This window comes from Acinonyx jubatus, chromosome C2 (assembly GCF_027475565.1).
Source record: "Acinonyx jubatus isolate Ajub_Pintada_27869175 chromosome C2, VMU_Ajub_asm_v1.0, whole genome shotgun sequence".
Lineage (NCBI taxonomy): Eukaryota > Metazoa > Chordata > Mammalia > Carnivora > Felidae > Acinonyx > Acinonyx jubatus.
This window is the reverse complement of record NC_069384.1, coordinates 107,302,495-107,328,907: the sequence shown is the minus strand read 5'-3', so window position 1 is coordinate 107,328,907 and position 26,413 is coordinate 107,302,495. Positions and strand designations below refer to the sequence as shown.

General features: G+C 39.3%; 1 protein-coding gene across 3 annotated transcripts; it reads right to left on the bottom strand.

The window, feature by feature from the left end:
* Window positions 1–2,444: 2,444 nt before the first annotated feature.
* On the bottom strand, window positions 2,445–17,062 carry CC2H3orf33 (chromosome C2 C3orf33 homolog). Of its 3 annotated transcripts, none has more exons than XM_027061559.2 (5): window positions 16,907–17,062; window positions 14,505–14,564; window positions 9,981–10,128; window positions 6,505–6,665; window positions 2,445–3,251 (listed from the first exon to the last, which is right to left on the bottom strand). In XM_027061559.2, the coding sequence occupies exons 1-5, from the start codon at window positions 17,018–17,020 to the stop codon at window positions 2,850–2,852; spliced, it is 885 nt and encodes a 294-aa protein (XP_026917360.2). In that variant the 5' UTR covers window positions 17,021–17,062; the 3' UTR covers window positions 2,445–2,849. The 3 variants fall into 3 exon arrangements, with proteins under 3 accessions (XP_026917360.2, XP_053077254.1, XP_053077255.1); XM_053221279.1 differs by lacking the exon at window positions 16,907–17,062 and adding an exon at window positions 16,617–16,689; XM_053221280.1 differs by lacking the exon at window positions 16,907–17,062 and adding an exon at window positions 11,882–11,948 and having other exon boundaries at window positions 14,505–14,538.
* Between the last annotated feature and the right edge of the window lie 9,351 nt (window positions 17,063–26,413).

The window sequence follows — 26,413 nt, the reverse complement described above, 5'->3', positions numbered from 1 at the left end:
CTTTCTTCCTGTGACTTGCCTTCACTGAAAGAGTTGCATTGGTAATGGCGTTAGAGAAGCTCCAAACCCAGAGATTGAGGACACACTATCCCAAATGTGGCACCTTGGCAGAGTGAACATTTTAAGTTGAAGGAGTCAGAAAACAGCAGGAGCAGGAAGGTCATTCTGATCTCCCTCCCTTGCCCTTTTTCCCTGAAACTGCTCATAAAATCATCCTCATCATCATCAGAGAAGTGTCCTCCCAATAGCTGGAGGTCTGTTTCTCCTGTTACATAAAACTTATGTTGAATAAATTTGCATACCTTTCTCCTGTTAATCTGTCTTTGTCGGTTTAATTTTCAGACTCAGCCAGCGACCCAAAGAAGGTGGAGGAAACCTTTTTCCTCCCCTCACCACAAAGAAGAGCCTGAAAACCAGACCACCCCAGCTATCCCAGCAGCAAATGAGCTCCTTAGTGTATCTGCCATCCCTCTTAATGGTGGCTTAAGTAATAATCATTCGTTGGGGCCCTGAAATTCTGAAGTGCTGCTGTTTTTTGGTTTCTTGAATCGTGTTGTTTCTCGTTAGAGTCACTGGGTTCAAATCAGTGCCATATACAACTGCTGGATTTGGGAAAAACTGTGTCAACAATATGCCCCTTGGCAGCAAAAGGAGGGATTCAAATCTCAAAGATGCAAATGTAGGGAAGCAAAATGCACCATCCCAAAAAATTCTTCTTTGGCATAAGGATTATCTTCAGAGGGTTATTTTTAAGAAACTGCAGACCTAACAGAAGCTGTGAAAACTAAGTAAAAGTTAATCTTTTGTAAGAACAATTTACATTTATAAGGAAAATCTCCATTTGTCAAGGTGTCTCTCTCTGTACCAAGGAAACTAAATCTGACCCTAAATCTCTAGAAATTTACCAGTGGAGAAGGCATGGATTTAAGTCTGTATAACAACCTTACTCTTGTTTACCGTGCTTTTCAGGGTAACCTCTCCTAACTGGCCTCGCCATCCCCCAACATCTTAGCTGGAGATACTATTTAAGGTGATGGCTTGGGCCATCTGGGGGAGTTACTCAGTTTTCCTTGGTGTCCCCCAGGTATACAGGAGGTACACATGTTATTAAACTTCTGTTTGATTTTCTTCTGTTAATCTGTCTTTTTATTACAGGTGTGTCTCAGCCAAGAACCTAGAAGAGTAGAGGGAAAATTATTTTTCCTCTCCCCCCAAAACTTCACTTTGGTGAGGAACCAAATGATGCTGGAGAAATACAGAAGATAAAACTCTCCGCATATTATCTACCTCAGATGTGGTTAATTCTCCTAAGCAGGTTTTGCAAGTGTACCAGGTTGGTGTGAGGTGCTGACCGGGAGCTTTACTACACTCAGAGTGACGTGAGAAAGCAGGCATAAGTAAGAGACAGCAGAACTGTTGAGGTCCGTGGCCCTATTTTTAAGTCAAGTTTTTTAAAAATGGCATTTCAGGCAGCAGATTCCCCAGGCTTTCCCAGTGCTGGGAAAGATCAAGCTGATTTAGAAGGTTTCAGGACCAAAAGGTGTAAGAGGCTTTGGAATAAGTAAGAGTTGGACAGTTAGAATTCGTGGGGCAGCAACCATCTCTTCCCTCCCCTGTTCACACAGAGGAAGATTTGACACGAGCACTTTACTTCCTTTTCGACAAGACTGAAAGTGCCATGTATCCTGTTTCCACTATGTTAGGAAATAGTGATTATGTCTTTTCTGATATTTGCTAAGCTACACAGCCGTCTAGCACCTCATTTACCTGAGACAAGCAGAACGAAGCATGATAAAAAGGGAAGCAAGAGAGAGGGAGTGGCCTACATTCCCATCACTTCGTTTAAGAATACATGAGTTTCCTGCAAGTGGAACTGACACCATGGAAAGTGGCAGGACTGAAGCGACTTGCTAATACTCCCCACAACACACACCCATGAGTGCAGTGAGTAAGCCCAGTCACTTTCCACAAGCAAACGCATGTTCCTTTCCATCCCAAGTGGTGGTGATCCAAGAGTTAAAGGCTATGGACTAAACTGCCTTGGGAGTTAAGAAGGAAGGGAGAGAAAGAGGTATGAATCTCCCAAGCCAGGGGACGATGATAGAGAGCCCCTACAGAACCCTCAAGGAATAACCATGGCCAAATTGTGCTAGAGAAGACACGGTCTCATGGACAGAACTAACAAAGAGCAACACAAGAAAAGTGAAATGTAAGGAGACCTTGGTTGTGTGTTTTCTCCCTGGGTGTTGCTGGAATATGCTTTTAGCTCTTTTCTGTCATTATCATCATCCTCATGATTTTGTCCAGAGGGTTACCCTCTTCATCTAACAATAGGTAGAAATTAGCCATTCTTTATTACTAGAAATGATCTACAGTGACCTTCTCACATACGTTGCCCCAAATTCACAGTTAGAAGACACTTGGGAAAAGAGTAGCCTCAGACATGATGCATAGAGTTCCTTTATTTTAAGTAATCAAAATTGATAAAACCGGAAAAGTAAACAAAATATTCTTGTTGAACAAAAATTAAATATGGCTGCCCCAAATAACTAAAATAATACAGTGTCCAATAGTTAAACTCTGTCTTCAAATATTAACATTACAGATATACATCCTTTACCCTGGTAACTTTATAAAGTATTTCATTTTTCCTAAAAGCATATTATATTAATCACAATTTGCTTAAGTAATTCTGATATGACATTTAAAATAATCATCTCTTAAATATTTAAATACCATTAGAATGCAACTTTGATCATTTGGAGGAATTTCCGTTTCAACTCAATATCCATATATTTACATAGTTTACTCTTTTCTGAGTAGGTCACCTCCAGGCCTCTTAGAATATTTCACCCTTTTCTACGAAAGTGTATGCGATTCATAAGTTCTCTGAACTTCAGTATTAAGGAGTAGTTATTTATGTGGTCTTTCCATGTTTCATAAGTCCTTCTAAGTTTGTCATAATAACTTTCATTTTTCAAATTGAAATCTGATCCAATTTTTTTTAAATAATTGTCTTTTTTCCATATTTCTCTCCAGGAGCCTTTCAATTTTTCCAAATAACTTTCTTTTTCATATTCTTCCTTCCATATTCCTTCTCCTTTTTTTAACGCTGTTAATTCAGCTTTAAGTAAGTTTCTGTGAATTGTCCAATAGATTTTAGAATCATAATCTAGCCCTTTAACAAGAACAGTTTTGCCAAGGCCTCTTCTCAAAATTTCTTCATTCAGACTCACACTAAAATATCCACCCTTGAATAAAAAATAAAACAAACCAATTACTTAAGAATTTAGTAATTTATTCATTTACTTAAAATCAGTCATTCAGCATTTTTTCCTCCAGAGAAAAGCCAAAAAACAGGAAGCAAAAGGGTCCCCAAGAGCTCAAAACAGCTAATGCTACATCCAAGAAATTCATTACTAAAAGAGATTCTTGCTCAACGTTAACTGCCTCTTTTGTAACATAGTAGTTCTTCACAGACTCACTGGTCATCTAACCCAAAGAAGGTAGAAGCAATAAAGTATAAGAAGTGTTCTTGATCTGTTTGTTGTTCAGAGGAGTAAAGGAGCACACAAAATAGGCGAAAAGACAGAAGGCCACAGCAAAAGAAACTAAAAAGTATAAAATGCAAAATAAACTGAATCATCACTGAACTGTTAGATTAGGTTCAGAATTCCACTGTGTAGGAAGGCACTGGCATGTAAATGCATTTTTAAAAGACTTCCCACATGAGGCGCCTGGGTGGCAGAGTCGGTTAAGCGGCCGACTTCAGCTCAGGTCATGATCTTGTGCTCCGTGAGTTTGAGCCCCACGTCAGGCTCTGTGCTGACAGCTCAGAGCCTGGAGCCTGTTTCAGATTCTGTGTCTCCCTCTCTCTCTGACCCTCCCCCCATTCATGCTCTGTCTCTCTCTGTCTCAAAAATAAATAAACGTTAAAAAAAATTTTTAAAGACTTCCCACAAAATTATTAACATTTAAAATAGTCCTAGACCTTGAATCTTCATCCATAAAGAAATTTCCTTCATGGAAAACCTTACTTCCTAATGAAACCGGATAAATGGGACTTTTTTCCCCACTAATTTACAGTATAAAGGAGATCCTGCTGGGGTGCCTGGCTGGCTCAGTTAGTGGAGGAGAGACTCTAGATCTGGGGGTTGTAGGGTCAAGCCCCACACTGGATGTAGAGATTACTTAAAATTTTTAAAAATCTTGGGGCGCCTGGGTGGCTCAGTCAGTTAAGCCTCTGACTTCGGCTCAGGTCACGATCTCGTGGTCCGTGAGTTTGAGACCCGCGTCGGGCTCTGGGCTGATGGCTCAGAGCCTGGAGCCTGCTTCTGATTCTGTGTCTCCCTCTCTCTCTGCCCCTCCCCCGTTCGTGCTCTGTCTCTCTCTGTCCCAAAAATAAAAAAACGTTAAAAAAAATTTTTTTTAATAAAAAAAATTTTTTTTAATCTTTTAAAAAAGGAAATCCTGTTTAGTTATTTATACAGTCCTTGTGAAATTTTAACCTAACAAGATCAATTTTAACAAAGTATTAATAACTGAATAGCTTTGTTAGACAAGTATTAAATTCTAAAAATGTGAAAACCCCAGGTTTAAAGTAGGAGACATTTCTAGGACTATCCAAAGGAACAAAGTAATCTTTTTTCCCTTAAATGCAGTAACTCTGAGTCATACTAATAAGGAGTTCATGGGGAGCCTGGGTGGCTCAGTGGGTTGAGCATCTGACTTTGGCTCAGGTCATGATCTCACAGTTCATGAGTTCGAGGCCCATACCAGGCCTTCTGCTGTGAGCACAGAGCCCGCTTTGATCCTCTGTTCCCCTCTACCTCTGCCCCTCCCCAACTCGCACACTCTCAAAAATAAACATTTAAAAAAATAAGGAGTTCATAAATATAGTTTTAAAGGATTTATCATATTTTTCTCAATCTTTTAAATTTTTTAAATGTTTATTTGAGAGACACAGAGAGCATCAGCACGTGTGCACAAGCGGGGGAGGGGTGCAGACAGAGAGAGGGAGAGAAAGCATCCCAAGCAGGTTCCAAACTGTGAGTATAGAGCCCAACTCAGGGCTTGATCTCAGGAACCATAAGATCATGACCTGAGCCAAAATCACATTGAACTGAATGAGCCACCTAGGCGCCCCTCAATATTTTAAACTTTAAGAGCTCATTCCCTTAAACCAAAATCAGAATAACTAAAATTCAATCTGACACATTAGTAAAATTCAACAGATGTAAATTACCACAATATGCATACTGCATAGTTTGGTCACCTAGGAAGGAATATAAACTAAAGTATATAAGGTGAAGTAGAAGCTCAGGAGCCAGAAAGAGCTGGGCTTGAATACAGGCTCTATCACTTGGTTACCCTGAGGCCCACCTGTAAATGGGAGTAAAAACAAGGACTCCAGAACAATGGTTTTGAGGATAAATGAAATACACTCCTCAACTTAGAAGATATTGTTTCTTTTTATTTTTTTTAAGATTTTTTTAAAGTAATCTCTACACCTAATCTGGGGCTTGAACTCACAATCCTGAGATCAAGAATCACATGCCTCACCGACTGAACCAGCCAGGTGCCCCCCTGCCTCCCAGCTTACTTTTAAATATATGATGCTTCAACCGATCAGTGTTGGATAATTCTTATTTTGAAAGAACTGAAGATGACTTGGATATACAGAAATTAATGGGTCTCATTAGGCTATCTATTAATAGTTCAAAGGCTCTAAAGAATTAAAATGTTTACAATTTTAATCACTTTAATGTGAAGTTATATTTTCTTCAGATTGTTTGTTTGTTACATAGTAAGAGACTTTAGAAATAAGAAAACCGTTCTTAATCCTGTCATCACATTTTAACTATTTAATTTTCTACACTCTTTTTCCAGTACTCTTCCACCAAAAGCAGTGTGGAGTAAGGCACACGCAAGGACTCAGGACAGTGGCACAGCAACATTGATGAGGCTCCGTGGCATCCCAGTTAGTTACACAGCGGCCATGGCCAATCATAAAGGTAGGAAAACTCTGACACAAAGTCTTCAGATGACTGATTACTGATCATTAATAGTATGCAAGTACGCTCAACGTTAGAGTACAAAGATTGAGCAGTATTAACCTTCAGAAAACACACTTACTCTTTGTAGTTTCCAGTTGACAGGAAACCCACTCAACAAGTGGTTTCTAATAACAAGGGGGATATAATATACTCATGTAGAAATAAATGTGTAAAGCTACTCCTTAAATTATCAACGTCTGAAGTCATTAATGATTTTAAGTTTTTTCCATTTTCTTAGTTGTCTATTTTTTCTATAGTAAACATATAAGTAACATTTTATAACAAAATTTATATATGAAACACCTGGTTCTCTATACATAATCACTATGAGTACCAATTAAGAAAAGCAAAAATTCAGTCCCATTATATATTCAAGGCTCTAATTAATAATGTTTATGTATAAATAAAAAGAATAAAATATTGCTCATTATTTCTTTATACTACTTACCTTATTCACTAGAAGATAGCAAATAAGTGCTGAATTCTCCTTTGCAAGAAGTTGAAACCATACCAGCTGGGAAGGTTTTAACTCTTTTTGTAACCACACCTTCCCGGTTTCAGTGAGTTCTACTCCTGCCAGCTTAACCAGCAAAACACCACATGGCTCTTCTAAAAAGTTTAGGTAGAAAGGAATGTAGCTTTAATACCATGTTGCAAAAACGAATTTCAAGGTCACACGCCCCCTAGGCCAAACAATCAAACATGTTTATTTATAAACACCCAGACACTCTAGATTGCAGGTTCATTTACATCTGTATTCGTTTTCTTTTTTTTTTTAATTATTATTTTTTTAACGTTTATTTATTTTTGAGACAGAGAGAGACAGAGCATGAACGGGGGAGGGTCAGAGAGAGAGGGAGACACAGAATCTGAAACAGGCTCCAGGCTCTGAGTGGTCAGCACAGAGCCCGACGCGGGGCTCGGACTCACGGACCGCGAGATCATGACCGGAGCTGAAGTCGGCCACTTAACCGACTGAGCCACCCAGGCGCCCCTCAAGTTTTCTTTTAAAGCAACCTAAGCATACAACAGATGGAATAATCTAAAACCCCCATTTCAGTAAGCTCCAGAACAGGATGTAGAACCCATTAATAAAAATATGAATAAAACAGCGCCTGAGTGGTTCAGTCGGTTAAGCATCTGACTCTTGATTTCGGCTCAGGTCATGATCTCACGGTTCATGAGATCAAGCCCCACATCCATCGGGCTCTGTACTGACAGTGCAGAATATGCTTGGGATTCCCTCTCTCCCTCTCTCTGCTCCTCCCCTGCTCTCTGTCTCTCAAAATGAATCAAGAGCGGCGCCTGGGTGGCTCAGTGGGTTGAGGGTCCTACTTTAGCTCAGGTCATGATCCCACTGCTCATGAATTTGAGTCCTGCGTTGGGCTCTGTGCCGACAGCTCAGAGCCTGAAGCCTGCTTCGGAACCTGTGTCTCCCCTTCTCGCTGCCCCTCCTGTGCTTGCTCTCTGTCTTTCTCTCTCTCAAAAATAAAATAAACGTTAAAAAAAATCTTAAAAAAAATAAATTAAAAAAATAAACATTTTTAATAATAATAATATGCACATATGGCAATTACAGTGCCGTGGCGCTGCAGGGCCTCTGGGGGCAGATCCTACTGAATATCATCCCCAGAGCAGTATAAGGTACAGCCTGGACAAACCCAGGTGGCAACTTTGCTGCCTGGGCACTGAAGAGTCATTACTATTTCAGGGAGAAGTGATTTAAATTATTATAACATAATGACAACAACTTAGAAGGTAGAGGACTTATGAAGTCTAAATCCTGCTTAGACTGAAATGGTCAACAAATAAATCTCTCTTTAGGGAACAATAGTCACTCAAATTGTTTAAATTCTGTTTGATTTATTAAAAGAATCAATCACGCAGGTATGTTTGGGGGGTGGAATCAACCTTATTCCTTTATAGGCATATCTCCTTGAACAGGTGAAATTCATTCATCTGAGGGTAGAAAAGAATCTTCTGGGGCAATTGGCTGGCTCAGAAAACCATGTGACTCTTGATTTCAAGGTTATAACTTCGAGCCCCACATTGGGTGTAGAGATTACTTAAAAAAAAATGTGGGGAGGCTGGGTGGCTCAGTTGGTTAAATTCCAACTCCTGATTTCAGCTCAGGTCACAATCTCCCAGTTTGTGAGTTCGAGCCTCTCATCAGTCTCTGCACTGACAATGTGGAGCCAGCTTGGGATTCTCTGTCCTCTCTCTCTGGCCCTCCCTCCACTTGCACCCTCTCTCTTTCTCAAAACAAATTAAAAAAAAAAAATTAAACTTAAAAAAATGTTTTAAACGAACTTTAAAAAATAAGAACCCCTTCATAAAATTAAAATAATATTATGAAGCTCCTTATTATTTAAAAAAAAAAATTTGTTTTATTTATTGTTGAGAGAGAGAGAGAGAAAGACAAAGACAGAGACAGAGACAGAGCATGAGCAGGGCAGGGGCAGAGAGAGAGGGAGACACAGAATCTGAAGCAGGCTCCAGGCTCTGAGCTGTCAGCACAGAGCCGGATACAGGGCTCGAACTCATGAATGGCAAGATCATGACCCAAGCCAAAGTTGGATGCTTCACTGACTGAGCCAGCCAGGCACCCCAAGAAGATCTTTAAATACAACTAAATTTAGGGGCACCTAGGTGGCTCAGTTGGTTGAGTGTCTCACTCTTGGTTTCAGCTCAGGTCATGATCTCCCAGTTCATGAGTTCGAGCCCCACACTGGGTTCTGTGCTAACAGTGTGGAGCCTGCTTGGGAGTCTCTCTCTCCCTCTCCCTCTTTCTCTCTCTCAAATAAACTTTTTAAAAATGTATTTAAAATATAAAATGAATGTATAAGTAAAACTAAATTTATTCAACAAGCTTTGCCAAGTCTCCATTGGCTAACAATTATTTTTCTAGGGCATGTGAATAATGAGATAGGTAGGAAAAGGTCCCTGCCCACATGGGGTTCAGTTTAGTGGAGGATATAAACCTAAAATACATGACTATAGGAAAATGTGTTTAAGTACTGTAACCACAGTGTGTGTCCACTGTTGTGGGTGTAGTAAAGAAAGAGGCTAATTCAGCTCCAGAGTTAAGGAAAGCTTCACAGAAGAGCTGACATTTGAGCTGGATACTAAAGAATGAACTGGAGCTCAACAGGAACCAAGGCACTCTGGGAAAACTGTGCCCAGGGGCATGAGAACACAAATAAGCAGCAGGCAGGAAGGTCTGTGTGAGTGGGGTCTTTGACACAAAGCAGGGAGAAATGGGAAAGCAGCAGGGGACATCAGCCCCTGTTCGGCTCTCCAGTCTCCTTTGGTGACTCTTGTCCCTTTCTTCCCTAGGCTCCAGCACTCTAGTCTTCATATGGCTTCTCAGAAGAGCCATGCTCATTCCCATACACGTTCTGCCTAGCCAGCCCCCTCTCATTCTTCAGATCTCCGATTAAATAACAGCTCATCCATGAGGCTTTCTCTGACCACTTTACAGGTATAGGTTCCCCATTCACATGACCTCCAGTAATGTTCATCCTAGCATCTTGCTCTTTTCTTCATAGCTCTTAGGACAATTTTCATTGGTCTGTTGTCTATTTTCTACTTAGACTGTACTCTCCAAAGGGTAGTCTTATTTGTTTCACTCAGTGCCATGTAGCTACAATAGGTCCTAGAACATAACAGTTGCTCAATATTTGTGGAAAGAATGCTTGACTGCCTGAATGAAATACTGAATGGTTGAATAAAAAGAGGAGGGGGAAGAAAAGAACATCTGGAGACCAATTAAATAGTTCCTTGTATTTAAAACCAAGAGTTTATACTTTCTCTCATAGACAGTGAAAAGTTATTAAAACTTAAAATGACATTGTTTGCTACTTTACAAATAACTTCTAATTAACAAATACTAAAACAGCTGTATTATTCTTGTACTTTACTTACTTTTCCATGAAGTTATAATAGGTAAAGCAATGGGAATATGCTCAATTTCTAAACCATTCTCAGTTATTCGGCGTAATCGTCCACGTAGTTTAACATTCCTTCTTATAAATTCTACTGGAATATCTGAAGAACTTGTAAATTTTGATGTCTGTTGATTTATAAAAAAATATAACATTTTATTATTATTTTCATTTTAACATTAAGCATGTCAAATTGTTACCTAAATATTTAATAAGAAGACATAACCCCTGAAATTTTTTAATTTACCCCTTAATTTTATATGTTAATATTTTAGTGTGATTTAATCAAAAGTGTTTATAGGAAGGCGGCACCTGGCTAGCTCAGTCAGCAGAGCATGCAACTCTTGATCTTAGGCTTGAAGATTTGAGTCCTACATTGGGTGCAGAGATTACTTAAGAAAATCTTTTGAAAAAAAAAGTGTTGAGGCACCAAGATGGCAGTAGTTAAGCGTCCAACCTTTGGTTTTGGCTCAGCTCATGGTCTTATGGTTTATGAGTTCAAGCCTCACACTGGGCTCTGCTCTGCCAGTGTGGAGCCTGCTTGGGATTCTCTCTCTTTCTCTCTCTGACCCTCCCCTACTGTCTCTCTGCCGCTCCCCACCTTCCCTCAAAAATAAATAAACACCTAAAAAAAACCAAAAAAAACCATGTGAAATACTACAGGTTAGAGTCAGTATTTTAACAGATCTTGACAACTAGGATGATGGGATAAAACTAATGAAGGATAAGAGAATAAACTAATTATAGCATAGATTAAAAAGATTAAGAACCTTTAGTTAACTGTGAACTCAAAATGAGTGGAAGTGTGACAAAGCTGCAAAACAAAATACAAACTCCCTCTCCCCTACACTCCCCGCTGCGCCCCACCTAAGTTCAAACACCAAGCAACATTATAAGGAACAGGATCCAAAACGAGAGAGGTGAGGAAGGGATGGCTCTAAATCAGGCCCTAAGTGGAATATAATATGCTGTGCCAGGTACCCGTTTCATAAAAGACTCAAACAAACTGGAACAAAGCTAGAAGAGGAGAAAAAAGATGATAGAGTCTGGAAACCACATCACATGAGAAAACTAAGATTATTTTGCACCAGTGGGGGCAGGGGGTAGGCTGTGCCTGGGTTGTTCAGTTTCTTGGGTTTCCTGGGCCTTGGACTCTTGATTTCAGCTAAGGTCATGATCTCATGTTTCATGAAATCAAGCCCCTTGCCCAGCTCCTGACATCGCAGAGCCTGCTTGGGATTCTCTGCTCCATCTCCCACTCATGCTCGCTCGCTCTCTCTTTCTCTCTCTCTCTCAAAAATAAATAAATTTTTTTAAAAAAGAGTATTTTGCACAGGGGAGACAGACAGAGTAAGTAGAGAGGATCATTAAAGATGTCTTCAATTACTAAACGTCCATCCCTTTTAATTTTTAGGTGTTTTCATTAAAGGACACACATAAAAAAGACACCAGAGTGCCTTGATGTTTGGAGTTTTAGAAATTTTGGAGTTTTAGAAATTATTAAGCAGCTAGCTAAAGAAACTAAATAGAACCCAATGTTCTATTTCCTTGATTTCATACTCAAGGAATATGTGAAAAACACTTAAAGGCAGATCCCACTGTATCTACCTTTTCTGGATCCAATAATCCCTCAACAACATAAAGTTCAGTGCTGTGTTTCTGTGACATGGCACTATCTGGAAGATGAACTAACTATATACATAAAACCAGAATACAACTGCAGAGCAATACATAGAGAGGTTTCAGATAAAGTGTAAGTGCTAACAGGTCAAAATGGAAAGGATAAGAACACCGGAGGAAGATATTTTTAAAGGAAGTGAATCCTGAGCCTGTGATAAACAGTCTGCTTTCCAGAAGAGGCAGAAAGATGATGCCACTGACAAGGATGCTGTCCCTAAGCATCAGATGGTGAAGTGTCCTAGAGGCAAACAGACAAAAGCGGGAAGCTCTGTGAAGAGAAAATAATAAGGGTTTCAAATTCAGGAATATGACATTTGAAATCCAGTTCTGCCACATACTAGCTGGGTGATCTTGTGAAAATAAATTTAACTTTTTTGAGCATCCATCTCCTCATCTATAAAACCTGGGTATAAGAATACCGGTTTCATAGGATTATTATAAGTATTAAATGAAATTATGTAGGGGCACCTGGGTGGCTCAGTCGGTTAAGTATCCGACCTTGATTTCAGTTCAGATCATGATCTCACAGTTCATCACATTGAGCCCCGAGTCAGGCTCTGTGTTGACAGCGAGGGGCCTGCTTGGGATTCTCTCCCCTGCTGGTGCGCGATCTCTCTCTCTCTCTCTCAAAATAAATAAACATTTTTAAAAAATGATTTTAAATGAAATTATGTATATGAAGTGTTTAGCACAGTACTAAACTCAATCATCATTTTTTTATTTTTTTAATATGAAATTTGGAATTGTCTACCAGTAATTGAAAGAATATGAGAGCTTGGTAAACTCAGGAGGAAGAAAAACAGCAATACAAAAAGAACACTGAAGGGGAACTATTAAGGCTCCCTGTGGCAGGCCCTTTGTTGGTTAATGCAATATTCATTCTCAAGCCTCTCTCCCTTATCAGCAGGCACTGGAAGGGATGGGAAAGTTAAATGGCCGCTTTCCCAACTCCTTTCCAGCTAGAGGTGGCCATACGATATAAGGATGTAAGCAAAAGTCTGCTGAAGGCTTCTGGGAAAATTTTTGCTTTCTTCATGAGATGTGGCTCGCACCTTCCTTTTCCCTCTCCTTTTGCTTTGAACAAGTATATGCTATTTGGAGCTAGAGTAGCCATTCTGTGCCATGAGGAAAGGCACAGAGAATCATACACCTAAAACCCTCTGTTACTGAATCACTCCAGGCATTTTGTGACATGAGGAAAAAGCCTTTTTACTTGATTAAGCCACTGTCGGTTGGGGTTTCTCTTACTTGTAGCCAAAGTCCTTCAACTGTTACACAACTGAGTTCTTTGTTCTCTAAAGTTCCAATGTTCTTTTTCTAGCTTCTCAGCCTGCTCTTCTCATCACATGTTAGTCACTATTATCAAAAGCCATAAAAGTCATAAAAAAAGACACCAGAACTAAAGTCTAAAATGAATAACTTCATAATATACTAATATAAATTTATATTAATTAATGCATAATTTTCATAAATCAATAACATACCTAATATTGTATAACTTAAAATCATCTATAACTGATTCATGTAATTTTTAAGGGCTAACAAGAGAAATAACCCCTCAGCATTATTTTTACCTAAACACTTTTTCTTGTCAAGTTTATTTATTTTGAGAGAGAGAGCATGAGCAGGGAAGGGACAGGGAGAGAGGGAGCCAGAGACTCCCAAGCAGCCTCTGTGCTGTCAGTGAGAAGCCCAATACTGGGCTCGATCTCACGAACCATGAGATTATGACCTAAGCCAAAATCAAAAGTCAGAGGCTTACCTGATTGAGCCACCCAGGCCCCCTGTATTTTTACCTCAACTCTTACTCAGATCATTTAATATTTTGACAATTTTGAAACCTTCAAAATACAAATGTCATGGAATACAGATTATAAGATAAAGAAAAAATGAAATGAATGAAAACAACTAAAGTTTCCAAAGTTCCATTCTAAAAATATATATAAGCTAAAAATGAATGACTTACAAAATCATGGAAGTGTTAAAAGAAAAAGCCTATTCGATTATTAGATATAAGGTTAAAAAAGAATGCAGGGCACTTAATAAAGAGGATAAAAGTTCTGACATTGGAGTCAGGGGGAAAAGGCAACAGATGGAAAAGATACAGTATAGTAGAGTAACACTGTGTAGTCAATGATAATATAAAATAATATAGAGATAATAAGTACAGGAAATAAATATACACAGAAGCAATAAACCCATACCAGATTGTAACATGACACTAAAATTACACCCAATGACAAGAATCAGTTATATAAAAAATACTTCTAAATCTTGAATTACTAAATGGATTTCCACAGTATCTATTATTAAAAAATTATTGAAAGGGCAAAAAAATACGCTAACTGAAAGGATAAATTATTTTTTTTACATCATACACCCTGCTTTATTCATTGAACAGATATTACAGATTGTTGCAAATCAGAGAAAGCATAAATTATTCAGTGCTAAAGGACATAATTCGACTGTGATCTAAATCTAAAACCACTATACAAAACAGTTTTGAGACACTCCACAATGTCTGAAATGCAAATTTAGTGATTATAGCATTCTAGCAAACCAAATCCTTTACAGATTCCTTTTTAAGCATGAAGACATGATTATGAAAATATAGACTGTGCAATTACTTTCCATAAAATCCTGCAAATGTGTTACTTTTAAATCAAGGTCTTTAAATATGTTCATTGTTCTAAAATAATACTTAAAACTTCTAATATGAATAAAAAAATGATACCCAGCTTGAGACAAAAACTGTTTTGAAGTGAGAAATTAACTGTCTCTTGTTTATCACAGTTCACAGTGCCTTCTTCATTTTTTAACTTACCATCCGAATACTTCTTAGAAGTAACATTATTCCAGCTATGGCCATTACGGTGCTGATGTTCTTCAGAAAAAGATTAAATGATTAATTCTCATTAGTTATTATTCATAATAGTGAAAGTAGTAATTAGAAGGGGGGAAAAAGAAGACTGTCCTCCCAGTATCTGTCCAAATAAGACACATCCTTCAACTAAAGGCACATTTCTTCCAAAAAAACTTCCTTAACTGCCTACCTACTCAGTAATCTCCCCTTTCTTTCCCAAACACTCTGACATGTATAGTAATTATATACATAACATTGTATTGTCCTCTATTGCCTTTTACTTTAACCGTGAGTACCTTAACTGCATGAATCAGTCTAATACTTCTTGAATGATGCCCACAGTAACTACCATAACCCCGAGCCTAGAGTGGGAATTTAATTCTTTGATAGAAAAATTTGCCACCAAAACGTTACAATACAATGTCTTCGATGTATATATGGATGAACAGTTGGGAAAAACTTATCAATGTTTTTAAAGTGCTCCATTTAAGCTGAAACAGACCTAAGAGAGTTTAATTTAAAAATAAGAACCCTGCGGGGCACCTGGGTGGCTCAGTATGTTAGGAGTCTGACTTCCCGACTTCCCGACTTCAGCTCAGGTCATGATCTCATTGCTTGAGAGTCTGAGCCCTGTGCCTGGCTCTGTGCTGACAGCTCAGAGCCTGGAGCCTGCTTCGGATTGTGTCTCCCTCTCTCTCTGCTCCTCCCCCGCTCGCACTCCGTTTCTCTCTCAAAAATAAAATAATTTTAAAAAAAGAACGCTGCAACTGCCTCAACAAGAGTGATAATCTAACATGCTTTCCTTCAATAAATACAACTAGGTATGTAAGAAATGAACCTGAAAATTATATGCAAAGAAAGAAATGAAGATACTAAGATTGGTCTTAGTGTTGAAGACAGATACAACTCTGATCATGCTTTAAACAACAGGCAAACAGAAAATAAAGCAATGGAAATACATAATGCTTTTTGTTCTGTAGATTTTGCATTTGTAGAAGGAAAAAGAAAGAAAATGAACACTAGGATACATTCTGTGATTGAGATATTTGGAATAATGTTATCTGTGGGCTAATTTAAACTGTTTCCTCTCTCAATCTGTTGAAGTCATTTTTTAATTTGAAATGACCCATGCATCAATTTCTGCTTCACTAGAAGAACCCAGGCCTTGCCAATTAACACCTATATCATTCATTCATTAATTAATCTATCATTCATTAATGCCACCAATATGTATCTAGTACTTAGTAAATGGCACGCGATACTAAGAGGACAGGAGCTGTAGTGGTGAATGAAAACAGCCATAGCCCTGGCCCTTGTGCTGCTTGGCTGCAGAGCTTTTTGCAAAGCTGATGGTCCTACTCAACTTCTCAGAAGGATGTAACAAAGTTAATCATTCTCTCTGAAAATTCTCTTCACTTGACTTCTAGAACGCCTGGTTTTCCTTCTCTTCCACTGTTTCTTCCCAGTTTTTGCTGATCTCCTCCTTTTCACTTCCCATATTCTAAATGTTCAGTGTTCCTCAGGTCCCATGTCTGAATTCTAGGACTTGTTCCACAGCTTTTCTGACTTGCTCCAAGATGTCATCCAAGCTTTAAACTTAAGATTTAGGCAGTTCATTCCTAAAGTTGTATGTCCAGTTCCGATCTCCCTTCAATGCCAGATTCCTATATCTAAGTTGCCTAGATAATATCTACAACTCCGTTTAGAATTCTAACAACCATCTTCAAGTTCACACATCTCCACCTCCAAGTTCACATGTCCAAAGGGTCCTCTGAATTTTCCCAACAAATCACTGGCCCCCACTCCTCCACAGAAACAACTTTCACCACCATCCACCCAGTGGGCAGCCCCCTTGATTCCTCCTTGCACCCCACACCTAAATTATCCACACCATCCCCAGAGTCTTAGCCACAATCTTGTCTTGCCTGGACACCTAAGATGTCCCATTCTTAGTCGAACTCCAGTGCCCTCTCACGTCACTTAAAACACAAGGCCTACAGTAGGACCACGTGCCCTATCTTCCACCCCGTCGTCTCCGTGCGCTGTGTCCCCAACTGCTTTCGGGGGACGCACCAAGCTGTGCTGCGTCTTGGTCTCTGAGGTATCTCCGGGGCCCAGCACTGCCCTGGCAGTAATTAGAGATGGTCTCTCCAGCCCACCGCGGCTATCCCCACGCACCGAGCCCAGCCGGGCCGCGCTCCCTCCCCAGCCGTCCGCCCGGCACTCGCGACCCCGGCAACGTGGCCCTCCGCCCAGTCCGGCCCCAACGGGCTCCACTGCCCGTGGCCTGCCCGCGCCACGTCTCCCTCAGGCTCGCTCCGCGCGATCCTGCGCCCCCCGCCTGCCCGGCCGTTCTGAGATACCCGGACGAGGCGCAGGTGGTCGTCCGCCCATTTCGAGACGCGCGCCACCACATTGGGCGCAGCTCCGTCCGGGTCCGGCGGCTCCGAGGCGGGGGCCTTAGGCCGGCCCGCCATGTTGCCGGCTTCCCGCGAGCCCGCGTCGCGCTCCTCGGGCGGACGGCAGGGGGCGCCGCGCTCCTGGGGCGGACAGGCAGGATCCGGGCTCCCCAAGCTGTTAGGGGAGCCGCACGGTGGTCGACGGTGGGGGTCCTCGTCTGCGTCGCCTGAGAGTGGCCTTACGACTGGCTGTTCGCTCCCTCTTCCCCTGGAGGTGGGCCTCCCGTATCAGTGACCCCCCTCCCCCAGCATTTATGCAGGGTTTTCCCACTGCGCCGGACATTTTTATGGGACAGCGACGGGGGCTGAAGGCTTCCCGGCCATGCTGGTGGGAAGACGATCAGTTTGTGACTTCAGTTAACCCAGCCTCTGTGTGGGTACCGCATCTCCTCTGCCATGCAGAAAGGAAATTGAAGTAGTTCATTCCTTTCACCTGCTCCCAAATATAATAAGATGCATATTTCTTACGTTTGAATTGTGCTTTAAAATTTGCACAGTTCCTTGGTAATCCTATTAGGTGCTCTAAATTGTTGAACTGTTGATTAATTAAAATATATATGGAAAGCTGACTATATTAGTATATTTCGTATATTAGTAGTAGTATTAATTAGTATATAAGTATATTTTAAAACAAAAATTAGATGCCGGATAGTGTAAATGGTATAGTAACATTTGTGTAAAAAAATTGTGTGTGTGTGAGAGAGAGAGAGAGAGAGAGAGAGAGAGAACCATGGAAATCTATGCAAGAAACCTACAACAGTGATTGCCCCTGGAGAGAGGGATTGGGGTAGGAATGGTTGGGACAACATTTTGCAGTTATGGAAATGTTGTATATCTGCGTTGTTCAGTTTCAAACCTAATAGCCACTTGTGGCTCTTGTGTGCTTGAAATGTAGCTAGTACAACTCAGGAACTGAATTTTTATTTTTTTAAAGTAAGCTCTAAGCCCAACCTGGGGCTCGAATTTATGACCAGAATCTAGAGTCCTCTGATCTTCAGACTAAGCCAGCCAGGGGCCTCAGGAACTGATATATGTGTGTATGTGTGTGTGTGTATATATATATACACACACACATATATACACATATATATACACATAAATACATATATATACATATACATATATATGTATGTATATATATATATATTTTTTTTTTTAATGTTTATTTATTTTTGAGAAAGAGACAGAGACAGAGCACAAGTGGGGAACGGGCAGAGAGAAAAGGAGATCCAGAATCTCAAGCAGGCTCCAGGCTCTGAGCTGTCAGCACAGAGCCTGACACGGGCTCGAACTCACAGACTGTGAGATCATGACCTGAGCTGAAGTCAGACACTTAACTGACTGAGCCACCCAGGCGCCCCAGGAACTGAATTTTTAATTTTATTAATTTTAATTAATTTCAATAGTCACATGTGTCTAGTGGCTACCATATTGGACAGAGCAATATACTGTTAGAATTTTTTTACTTTTCTTTATGCACATATTATTTTTAGAAGTGAAAATGGAGTATGTTGTACTCCTAACACACATATTATGAGTAGTACCTTCAAGGAATGTATTGCCCCAGTACTGTAGCTAATAGAAAGTAAATTACTGGCTAACACTTAGATCTTACTATGTGTGAGGCACCATTCTAAATACTTCTCATGTATTAGCTCCGTTGATGCTCCCAACAACTTTATAAGATAGACACTATTATTAATACCAGCTTTAAAGAGTAAATATGCAGAGTGATTAAGCCAGTAGCCAAGGTCACCCAGCTAGGAAGTGGTGAGCTGGGCTGTTATGCTGGGATTCAGCTCAGTGAATTGGCTCAGTCTGTGCATGTGACCACAACACTGCTTCCCATAAAGGCAATCAGCTAAAACACATCAATCCCTATAAATTTCCAGAGAGGGTGCAATGCACATGGTTTTGGGGAAAATCCAACTAAAAAGATACACTATAGGGGCACCTGGGTGGCTCAGTTGGTTAAGTGTAGGACTCTTGATTTCGCCTCAGGTCATGATTTCACAGTTCATGAGTTCCAGTTCCAAGACAGGCTCTGGGCTGACAGCGAGGAGTCTGCTTAGGATTCTCTGTCTCCCTCTCTCTCTGCCCCTCTCCCCATCTCTCAAAATAAATAAACATTAAAAAAAATATATGCTATATGCTATAACCAAAAAATATATGCTATAACCAAAATCCTTAATCACTATTTCAAATAAAAACAAAAGTTATGTGTGTTAAGAGATGTTGAATAGCTTTAGTTCAAAAGTAGAAAAACTAAGATTCCTTCATGGGCAATTCTGTTCCCAATTCTTCTTTTGCTGTTTCAGTGTCCTGTCTCTACATGCTTTCTGCTCTCTCTCCTGTCCTAGTTGAAGACAGTTCTATCCAACATCCCTACTTTCCAACCTAAAGTCTTCTTTTCTGTAACCCAGATATCAGTCACCTGGGTGTTTCCAAGTCCTCCAGATATCTCAAAGTGTCCCTTTCAATATTTCAGCAGCATCCCACTAATAATTGATGGGAGAATCCTGGCCGCTGCAGGATTTCTGCAGATTCAGAGATTTACCATTCTCCTGGGGTAGCTTTACCAAGGACTCCTGCTCCTTTTGCTGTTGATGACCTCTCTGGATATGCTGCTTCTATGAGTAGAGAGGTATGCATGAAAGCCACACTTGGATTCATTGCCCGCCCCTCAATTTCCCACAATACCGTGAACACAAAGACAGAGTTTGTAAGACTTTTATTGGAAGCTTTATGTTAACTATGCAGAATGATTATTAAAAAGAAATTAATTGGACATTAATGTGAATGTTCCCAGAGCCCAAAGAATTAGAAAAAAATGAATATTTAATGAGGACCCCCTCTCACAAAAACATCTCAGTTTCTAGCATTGATTTCCAGTCAAAGTCAATCATTCCACTGTGTTATGGACTGAATATTTATGTCACTCCAAAATTCATATGTGACATTCTAACCCCTGATGTGATGGTGTTAGACGGTGAGGTCTTTGGGGGGTAATTAGGTTTAGATAAGGTCTTGAGAGTGGAACCCCTATGATGGGATTTAAGTCCTTATAAAAGAGGAATAAAGACCAGATCTGCATCTCTTCCACCCATGTGAGCACAGAGAGAAGGTGACAGTCTGTAAGCCAGGAAGAGGACTCTCAACAGGGACCCAATCTGCCAGCCCCTTAATCTTGAACTTCCCAGTTGTGGGAAACAAATGTCTGTTTAAGCCACCCAGGTTCTGGTAATTTGTTACAGCAGCCTAAGATGACTAAAACACATGTGTACCTCAGGACCAGGAGGTGAGCTCACTAACTTCCTTCCCATTGCTACTAATACCTCTTGCCCTCTTACCCTCTTCAGGACTGTCAGTAGTGATGGAGGCTGTCATCTTGTGATCTCTTGGTCACTTTGTGAGATCATGACCTGAGCTGAAGTCAAGAGTCGGATGCTTAACCCTACTGAGACACCCAGGTGCCCCACGGTCACTCTCTTTTATTCATTGAACACTTTAGCAGCTGACTTAAAGTCTTTCTCTTCATTTCAATCCCTGTTATTATTCTGATCTCTCAAGTCTCATGCCCAGTGACTTTTTCCTCTACCCCAACTCAGCCATCTCTTCCCATGGTTACACTCTGGGTCTTGTCTTCACCAGAAATTGCCACATCTGCAGTCACAGCCCTGACACTGCCCTCTCCCATCACAACCTCCTGTTCTTCTGGCTCACTCGAGAAAATACCCCTTATGGCAATAGCTCTTTGAGCTCAGTAAAATGATCAGTCCATTGAACCACGATGTCCTATTCATCAGCCCCCTCTAGTCTTCAGTTTCCATCTTAACCAGCTTGGACTCTGGTTTAGCATTATAATCACTCCCTTAAAAATAGCCTCAACTCCAACCCCTCTCTGCCTCCTTTGCACTTGCCCGCCAAAACCCCAGCACTGCATTACACCCAACCTCCACCAAACAGTTGGGAGTCCAATAGGGAGAGATCTTCAGCTTTTTTCAAGAAAAGCTGCAGATCTGGACTTTCATATGAAGTCACCCTGTTTTGAAATTAAAATTGTTGGCAAAACACTGTGGTAGGTAAAGAATTTATCTTGAGGCAGAGACTACAGACTTTTAGTTTATTACCTCTGCTTGTATGGCTTTCCATTACGCTTCAAGTAATGTCAAAACTGTAGGTTCATGTACAGGTGCTACATAATCGAGGCTCTGCTTCTCTCTCAAGCTCTTCTCTCCTACCCCCTACTTCATTCATTTTACCTCAAGCACACTGAGCACATTGACCTCCCTCTTCTTCACACGGGCCAAGTTCATCCCTCTGCCTTAGAGCTTTTGCATTTACTGCTCACTCTGCCTACAATGCCCTAAGCCTTTCCCTTCACCCTCCAGCCCCTCTCAAGCTGCTCCCTTCCCCCTTATCCTTCAAATCTCAGTTTAACTATCATAACCAGGGGGCTCCTGGCTGGATAAGTTGGCATGTGACTCTTGACCTCAGGGTTGTAGGTTTGAGCCCCACAGTGTGTAGAGATTGCTTAAAAATAAAATCTTAAAAAAAAATTTTATTCTTTAGAGGACTAGAGAGAAATGAATGACCAAAAAAGTACAAAACCTCTATTATTTCTTTTGTCAGAAATTATTAACCTAATAAAATACAAAATGTTCAAAAAAACTGTGAAAGTGTTATTTTGAAATTATTTCACCATTTTTTAAACCCAGAGTTGTTTCTTTATGCTTTTTCAATTATTTCCTGACTTACAGGGTCTGATTTCTTCAGATAAACCCAATTTTTGCTTTCGCTCACACCTCACAACTGAAATTCTAGATTTAAAATATCTTCTACCCACAGGAGTAATAATGCCTTTTTTTTAAGGCACCATTTTTTTAAGTTTATTTATTCATTTTGAGAGAGAGAGAGTATGAACAAGTGGGGGAGAGGCAGAAAGAGAGGGAGAGAGAATCCCAAGCAGACTCAGTGTTGTCAGCACAGAGGCCATCGTAGGGCTTGAACTCACAAGCCGTGAGATCATGACCTGAGCCTAAATCAAGAGTCGGATGCTTAACTGACTGAGCCACCCAGGTGCCCCTATTAGCACTTTAAATTGAACTACTTGGAAAATTTGCCCATTTAAACTAGAAGAAAATATAAAAGGAGACATCTAATCACTCGAGACTGAACTTTTGGTTCTAAAACCCAGACTTTCAAAAAACACAAGTGGGGCACCTGGGTAGCTCAGTCGGTTAAGTGTCCAACTCTTGTTTTCAGCTCAGGTCATGATCTCACGGTTTCACAACTTTGAGCCCTAAGTCTGCCCAGAGCGTGCTTGGGATTCTGTCTCCCTCTTTCTCTGCCCCTCCCCAACTCGTGCTGTCTCTGTGTCTCTCAAAATAATTAACTTAAACACACACACACACACACACACACACACACGTGTTGGTGAGGATGTGAAAAAGAAGTCCTCACATACTGTTTGTGGGAATACAAACTGGTGCAGCTACTGTGGAGATTCCTCAAAAAATTGAAAATAGAATTACCATATGATTCAGTAGTTGCACTACCGGGTATTTACCCAAAGTATACAAAAACACTAATCCAAAAGGAAAAATGCACCCCCATGTTTATTGCAGAATTATTTGCAATAGCCAAATAATGGAAGCAGCCCAAGTGTCCAGTGATAAATGAATGGATAATGAAAAATTGAAATGGAATACTCGGCCACAAAAAAGAACAAAATCCTGCCATGTGCAACAACATGGAGATAGAATATAATGGTAAGCAAAGTAAGTCAGAGAAAGACAAGTACTATATGATTTCACTATGTGAAATTTAAGAAACAAAACAAATGAAAAAGAAAAAAAAAAGACAAACCAAAAAATAGCTCTTAGCTATGGACAGCAAACAGACGGTTACCAGAAGAGATGGGGGGATGGGTGAAATAGGTGAATAGGATTAAGAGTACAGTTATCTTGATGAGCAATGGTTGATATATGGAAGTGTTGAATCACTATATTGTATACCTGAAAGTAATATAACACTGTTTGTTAACTATACTGGATAAAATAAAAATAAAAAATAAAGGGGCACCTGGCTGGCTTAGTAGGAAGTGTGTGCAACTCTTGATCTCAAGGTCATGAGCTTGAACCCCACATTGGTGTAGAGTATGTAAATAAATAAATAAACTTTAAAAACTTAAAAATAAAAAATAAAATAGGGGCACCTGGCTGGCTCAGTCATTAGAGCATGCAACTCTTGATTTTAGGATTGTAAGTTCAAGCCCCATGTTGGGTATAGAGATTACTTAAAAATATAAATCTTTAAAAATATAAACAAAGTTTTAAAAATAATAAAAGATAAAATAAAGAATAGTCAATAGGGTAAAAAAACAATAAAACTTAAAAATAAAACCCATACTTTCATTATCCCAAGCTTCTGAACATATATAACCAAAAAAAATGAATTAAACAGAACACAATTTCAATAATTTCAGACAAAACATGTCTGTCAAGTTAGGTTTATTCACATTGTACTGGAAGTACACAGTTTCTAAAGCAGTAATAGATCTAATTACTACTTATAATAACCACACTGGTTCCCCACATTCCTATTTCACCTGTATGGTGACCAGTGAGAGCCAGACTGATAACAGCTTATCAGACTAAGAGACTAAATATACTAGGGTTTGTGCTGTAGTTGAGGAGGCTCAAAATATGAATCCGGGTGACTATATAGGACAGTTGTATGGAAGACTTCTTATGTCCTTAATATAAACAAATACTCCTGGGAAGGATCCTGGGTTCTTATCCTTTGGAATGTAAATATGTCTTCAGGGTCAAGATCAGATTTAGAACCCACAAATGTGTCCATGGTCCTAAATCTCATCCCCTGCCTTGAAATGTGCATACCAGAGAAATAAAGATCTCTTGTGTTATGGACTAAATTGTGTTCTCCCAAAATTCATACGTTGAAGCCTTAACCCACAATGTGATCGTATTTGAAGTCAGGGTCTCTACAGACGTAATTAAGGTTAAATGAAATAATAAGGGAGGAGCCATAATCCAATAGGACTGGTGTCCTTATAAGAGAAACCTGCAATGTGCAGGCAGAGAGGAAGGTCATGTAAAGATATACCAAGAAAGCAGCAGGCAGTCTCTAAACCAAGGAGATGGGCCTCAGGAGAAACCAAACCTTCTGCCACCTTGATCTTGGACCTTGCCACCTTGATCATCCTCCAGAATTGTGAGAAAAATTAATTTTGGTTATTTAATAAGCCCCCTAGTCTGTAGTATTTTGTTATGGTGGCCCTTAGCAGACTACTACATTCTGGATGTTTCTCACTATTTATTCATTCACAATTTAGCCTCAAAGGCTTCTTTCAGCACAGGTCCCAAGTTGCAGTAAAATTTGCTTAGAAAGTTCTAACTGAAGAAATAAAATATCTTCTCTACCATCCCAAACTATTTTTTAATTTCAATAAATTCTTCAAAATTGTAGCTACTAAAGAAGCCAATATCCAATAACAAATGTTTAAAAAACAAGATATTTTATAATGAAGTTTCCCAGTGAAATTCCCTATAATCCCAAACTATCCATATAGTGTTGTACCTCCACGGGTTCTCCATTTTACCCAAGTTACTAATGGAAGATAAAATAATTCAGGCTGGCTTCATCCAAAAAAAAAAAAAAAAAGGTTTGGTGGCAGGTGTACACCTCTTGAAATTACCTTGCTTTTAATTACATAATTTTAATCTGGTATAATTTTAACATTAATGATTTTCAGGTAAATTTGGCTATTACTTAATAAAAATGAAAACAAGAATATTTCATTAATGTTTTATTTTTTAGAGATCAACTGTGAAACAATTATTTTGAGCACTTAAGTAATCCTTTATGTAAAAATCTGGAGAATTTATTTCAAATATACTTCAAATATTTAAACATTGCATAAATATTTAATAAATATTTATTATTATACATTTGAAAATAAATTAACCAAATAAACATTTCACATATACTAAAACACTTAAATAATGCTAAACTATAAAAACTAATGTTAGATCTTCTAAAAATAACAATAGAAATTATTTTGTGCTGTGCATTTTTAATTCACAACTGTACATGGGTGCAATTATTTCATAAAGACCCCAACAATGACCACTTTCAACACTGAGTATGTTTTCAGTTTTACACTAATTCTTGCAAAGGCAATATCTGAGGAACAATAGATATCGAGTCACTGATATAACTTGACAGTGGTAATCTTATCAATTTATCAAATATGCCAAACTAACTTCTTAAAGTATCAAATTTTGTCCCAATTTTATATTTTCCTAGTTTTATAGATGCATGTGATAAAAATTTCAATTTCATTAACTATAAGGCTATAAAAAGTTTTCCCAACATATAAGGTCATTTTGATGAAAATAAGAATAGGCTTTAATAATTTAAATTTATTTTATAATAGTGACTGATTAATTGTAATTGACTAGGGTACTAGATCTGAGAGACTTATGATAATTCCCTAAAAATTATACCAGTACCTTGTTCATTTCAGTCATTTTATTGGTTACTCTTCACACAAAATTGTTATAAAAAATTATGTCTTATAGTGCCAATAAAAAACTAGTAAAATGTAGCAACCTTTTTCTCAATGCTTCAAGACTTCATATATCATGCAAAGTAATATCGCTAATATTTTAATATAACCTTTAAAATTATGTACTTGGCAAAATTCTTTAAGGAGAAATTAATCATAAAATTTTCATTTTACTACATAAAAGTATTGCTTTCTGTAAAATGTTCACCACCCCACAATAAACAAAATCAAAAACTAAAACCTCCTTAAAAGCAAACTTTATAATCTGACAAATAAAAATGTTTCTATTCACATAAGGAGATGGCATGAGTCCTGGCATGAGTCCTGTACTGTACATTAACTATACTGTCCTGATATAGGACCTGCCTCTACCAAAACAGAATTCCAGGAAAAAACATAAAGTCTCCAGGCCCATTTACCTTGCTCACAATTTAAAGGAGTAAAATGAAGATTCTAATAGCAGTTTTGACAGGTAGGAAAGGGAAAGCACCTATTCCCGAATTAAATAGTGGTTGCATTAAAAATTTGGCACTGTCGGGGCACCTGGGTGGCTCAGTCGGTTAAGCATCCGACTTCGGCTCAGGTCACGATCTCACAGTTTGTGGGTTCAAGCCCCACATTGGGCTCTGTGCTGACAGCTCAGAGCCTGGAGCTTGCTTTGGATTCTGTGTTTCCTTCTCTCTGCCCCTCCCCAACTTGTGCTCTGTCTCTCTCTTTCAAGAATGTAAAAAAAAAAAAAAAAATTTTTTAATTAAAAAAAATGGCACTGTCAAATCAGGCAGAGATTAAGCTGTAGTGGAAAACAAAAACAAAAGCAA

Excerpts from the sequence above, each read along its gene's own strand:
- CC2H3orf33 (XM_027061559.2), bottom strand. The coding sequence starts at position 17,020 with ATGGCGGGCCGGCCTAAGGCCCCCGCCTCGGAGCCGCCGGACCCGGAC. Across the intron at positions 14,565-16,906 it reads ACCACCTGCGCCTCGTCCGG|AACATCAGCACCGTAATGGC; the intron begins GTATCTCAGAAC and ends CTTTTTCTGAAG. Across the intron at positions 6,666-9,980 it reads TATTATAACTTCATGGAAAA|AAGAGCCATGTGGTGTTTTG; the intron begins GTAAGTAAAGTA and ends TAAACTTTTTAG.